We start from the raw sequence: 4,001 nt of genomic DNA, 5'->3' as shown, positions 1-4,001 counted from the left end.
TATACATATACAAATACAGGAGGATCTAACCCATATCAAAATAGAATGAAATAATAATATATAATAAAGAAATAAATAAAAAATGCAATAGATGATGTTTGCCATTTCGTGAATTAACAGGAATGCATCATTTATTAAAAAACAGATAGATTAACCCCTTACAGAAGATCACATATTGTCTCAAGGTTTAGACAATAGGGAAAGTTTTGTGCATTACTCTGAAATAGTTTTGTAAACTACAGGTAATTCTTCTGCAGTCCAATTGTTTAGCACAAAGCCTGGTGGTGCAGGGTAAATGTCCATAGCCACTCCATCTTCGATTCCTTCCTCTGATATCACATTTATACCCAAATCCCTCAGGGCATTTTCAATAATAGGCTCTTTAGATGATCGGTCCCCCTGAAACATGTGGCCCCCTGATATGAAGGTGTCACGCAGCGATGGGAAAATCATAGGCTCCCACTTAATATCCTCTCTGGCTAACCTGGCTCTCTTTTCCTGGCTCTTTTGAACATTTTCAATTTTTCCTTTAAGGTCGGGTGATATCCTAGACCAAAACGATCTAGCTTAAAACCGGGAAAAACTGGACTAATATTCCCCTGTAAGCGACTCCCTAGCCCTCTTCCAACCTTGGCTCCTCTTCCCAGGGTCATTTTCAGTCCCATTTTGGTACAGTTTGATAACCTAGGCTTTGGAATTTTCTTTCTTTCAGCAACAAATGTGGCATTAATAAATTCCAGGGCTCTGAAAGAGCACTCGACTGCATCTTCATCTACTTCAACATATGGAGCGGTAGTAGATATGGAAGCAATGATATCTTCCTCGGCATTAAGGCATACCAATCTCCCCTCAATTACAAATTTGAGTTTCTGATGCAGAGTAGATGGAACGACTCCTGCCTGGTGGATCCAAGGCCTTCCTAACAAGCAGTTATATGAGGGCATTATATCCATTACAAGGAATTCAACCTCGTATGTTGATGGGCCTATGGTTAAAGGAATATCAATCTTCCCCAGCACCTCCTTCTTTGTTCCGTCGAAAGCTCGAACGATGCTTTGGCAATTTCTCATGTGTGTACTATCGACTGGTAATTTCTTCAAGGTTACTAATGGCATCACATTCAGGGCAGAGCCGTTGTCAATTAGTACTCGCGATAACGCATGTCCCTTGCATTGGATGGTAATGTGCAGGGCTTTGGGATTGCCCATCATTCCGGACGGGATCTCGTCATCAGAGAAAGAGATGAAGTTATCCGCCTGAATATTTGCAACCAGTCGGTCTATTTTTTCCACTGGTACATCTTTCGGTACGAAGGTCTGATTCAAAATTTTCAACAAGGCGTTTCGATGTGCCTCAGAGCTTAATAGTAAAGCTAGGATTGAGATACGAGCTGGCAATTTGTGTAATTGTTCAACAATGCTATATTCGCTATGTTTCAAGAATTTTAAAAACTCTACAGCATCATTCTCGGTTACAGGCTCATTAATTGTCGGCTCATCATTTTTCAATAATATCTCAACCCTTTTTCCTTTATCAACGGTCATCCTTTTCTCAGGTTCACTGGTCTGGTTGGAAGAATAACATCTCCCACTTCTGGTGAAATGACCTACCTCGTCCACCTCTTCCTTAGCAGCCTCTGAACTCTCAACATTCTTTAATTGGCATCCATACCTCCAAGGGACCTGCTTGTTGTCCTTATAAGGAAAGGACGACGGAGGCGTGATCACTATTTTAGGGATTAACCTTTCCATAGTCTGGGCTTTCGGTGTGATGACTAAAGGGCAGTTGGTATTGTAAACTCCCTTAGATGTGTCTTCGGAAGCGCAAATCTCAATCTCTTTCTCTTTCTTAGCTTTATGGTAAAATTCCATATCTTTACTATCCATCAGCCTTTGAACCAAAGCCTTAAACTCATCACAACTTTGAATGACATGATCCTCGCAACGGTGGTAGGGGCAAGCATGCTTATTTTCGTTAGCATTAAAGGTCAACCAGCCTATTTTGACCATTTGCCCCCATACCCAATGCATGGGTGACTTCACTTCTTGACTTTGGTAATGATTTCGTTCCCTTTTTCTTCAATAACAGCATTAACTCCTGTCCCTGCATGGTTCGGCAGTGGGTTCTGAGCCACATTGGGCTGCTCCCTGTCACCAAAATTGATGACATTTCTTTGTCTTAATCTCTGCACCAACTTTTTAAAGGCCAGACAGTTTTCAATTGAATGCCCCGATGCCCCTGCATGATACTCACATTGAGCATTGATGTCAAACCATTTTGGGTAAGGAGGCTGTATTGGAGAAGTGTGGTAAGGTGACACCACATGTTTGTCATACAGGATCTGGAATAGTTCTTTATAGGTCATGGGGATAGGGTCAAATTGAACCCTTTCCCTTTCCTGTCTTGGTTCTTTCGCCCCTTGCTGGACAGGATTTAGTGCTGACGATACAGTGGCTTGTGGTCGAGATACTGTAATGTTATTAGAATCATATTTCTTCACATTACTGACCTCATTATCCTTCCTTCTTGCTGGAGGCTTTCGGCTAGATTCTCCCCGTCTAGCTTCCCGCTTTTGATCGCCATCTCAATCATTTCTCCTGCATTAACTATATCAGCAAAATTCTTGGACGAATTTCCAATAAGATGTCCAAAGAAAGGGGCCCTCAGAGTATTTACAAAGAACATATTAGTTTCTTCCTCCTCTAATGGTGGATAAACTTGCACAGCCACATCTCTCCACCTTTGGGCATACTGCCTGAAGCTCTCGTTGGATCTTTTTTCCATACTCTGTAACAGAATTCGGTTTGGCCTCACATCTTTTACATGCTTATACTGCTCTAGAAAAGCCTTAGCCAAATCCTTCCAGGATTTAATATTAGCCCGACTTAGCTGATTGTACCAACGAATTGCTGATCCTGCCAGGCTTTCTTGAAAACAATGAATTAATAACTGATCGTTTCCCACATAGCCTGTCATTTTTCTGCAAAACATGGTAATATGTGCAGAAGGACAACTGGTGCCATCAAATTTCTCGAAATCTGGAACTTTAAACTTCGGCGGCAACACTAAATCAGGGACCAGACTTAGCTCTCTGGCGTCAATTCCATATAGGCTAGCATCTTCTTTCATAGCTCGGAATTCATGCTTCATTTGTTCCATTCTTTCTTAATCTCCTTATCCTGTTCTTTTTTGTCTTCCTCATCCAGATCAGGGACATCTTCAATTGGTTGCGGGTTTGTAGAAGAGCCAGGTAGGTTTACTTGTATTTTTTTGGTTGGATGGTTGTGGTTTGTTGTGCGTGGAAATGCGGTGGTGTGAAACCAGGGGGATATAATGGTTCTTCGGCAGTATGACTGATAATTGGAGTCTCTTCTCGGATTATACTATTTCCTTGTAGCAAACTAATCAACTTTGCCATCATGTCGTCTTGAGCCTTCATCATCTGTTCGCGCATATCCTCTTGCGCTTTCTTTAAATTCTCTTGCATTTCAGCTTGAGTTTTTTCAATTTGTGCGATCTTGTCATCCATTTCTTGGTTGATTGACGAGTACCGTATGGGTGTGAGGTGTATGCCAGAATAACTACAAATGATTGGAAATTGTATTTTATTATTTGGTGAATTTTAATGAATGAATTGTTATAATGTAATCATTAAGATTTTAAAAATTTAGAAAAAAAAAACATATGAAAATGCTAATGCAAATGCAACCCGATATTGATTCCAAAATAACTTAGTTTATATAAAAGTACTCAACAACACACAACGTCTAAGCACTTAGGCAAAGAGATTATATCGACATGATACTAAACATAGAATATTGCCCTATTCCCTAATCTCTCGAGCTCTATCATCAATCCGATGATGCGGCGTTCTTCCTCTGATTCTGGAATCACAAAAACTCTTAAAGCTGTCGCTTCTTCAGATAATTCATAAACTTGGCGAGCTACATCGCGAGCCTGATCCACTGCTCTCTCCATTGCTTCATATTGCATTTGAATGG

The 4,001-nt window shown here is 40.7% G+C and overlaps 2 protein-coding genes across 2 annotated transcripts; both read right to left on the bottom strand.

Annotated features, from left to right (window-relative positions):
• Window positions 1-273: 273 nt before the first annotated feature.
• On the bottom strand, window positions 274-2,009 carry LOC120183124 (the record flags this gene model as incomplete). Its single annotated transcript, XM_039187884.1, has 3 exons — window positions 1,458-2,009; window positions 485-1,316; window positions 274-416 (listed from the first exon to the last, which is right to left on the bottom strand). Coding segments are annotated over exons 1-3 (1,527 nt in total), but the record flags the coding sequence as incomplete, so codon positions are not given.
• Window positions 2,010-2,038: 29 nt separating this feature from the next.
• LOC120183123 lies at window positions 2,039-3,529 on the bottom strand. Its single transcript, XM_039187883.1, has 3 exons — window positions 3,261-3,529; window positions 2,510-2,980; window positions 2,039-2,147 (listed from the first exon to the last, which is right to left on the bottom strand). The coding sequence occupies exons 1-3, from the start codon at window positions 3,527-3,529 to the stop codon at window positions 2,039-2,041; spliced, it is 849 nt and encodes a 282-aa protein (XP_039043814.1).
• Window positions 3,530-4,001: the final 472 nt, after the last annotated feature.

The sequence above is a fragment of the Hibiscus syriacus genome, unplaced genomic scaffold, assembly GCF_006381635.1.
Source record: "Hibiscus syriacus cultivar Baekdansim isolate YM2019G1 unplaced genomic scaffold, ASM638163v2 tig00112738_pilon, whole genome shotgun sequence".
NCBI lineage: Eukaryota > Viridiplantae > Streptophyta > Magnoliopsida > Malvales > Malvaceae > Hibiscus > Hibiscus syriacus.
This window is presented reverse-complemented; position numbering and strand designations above follow the sequence as displayed.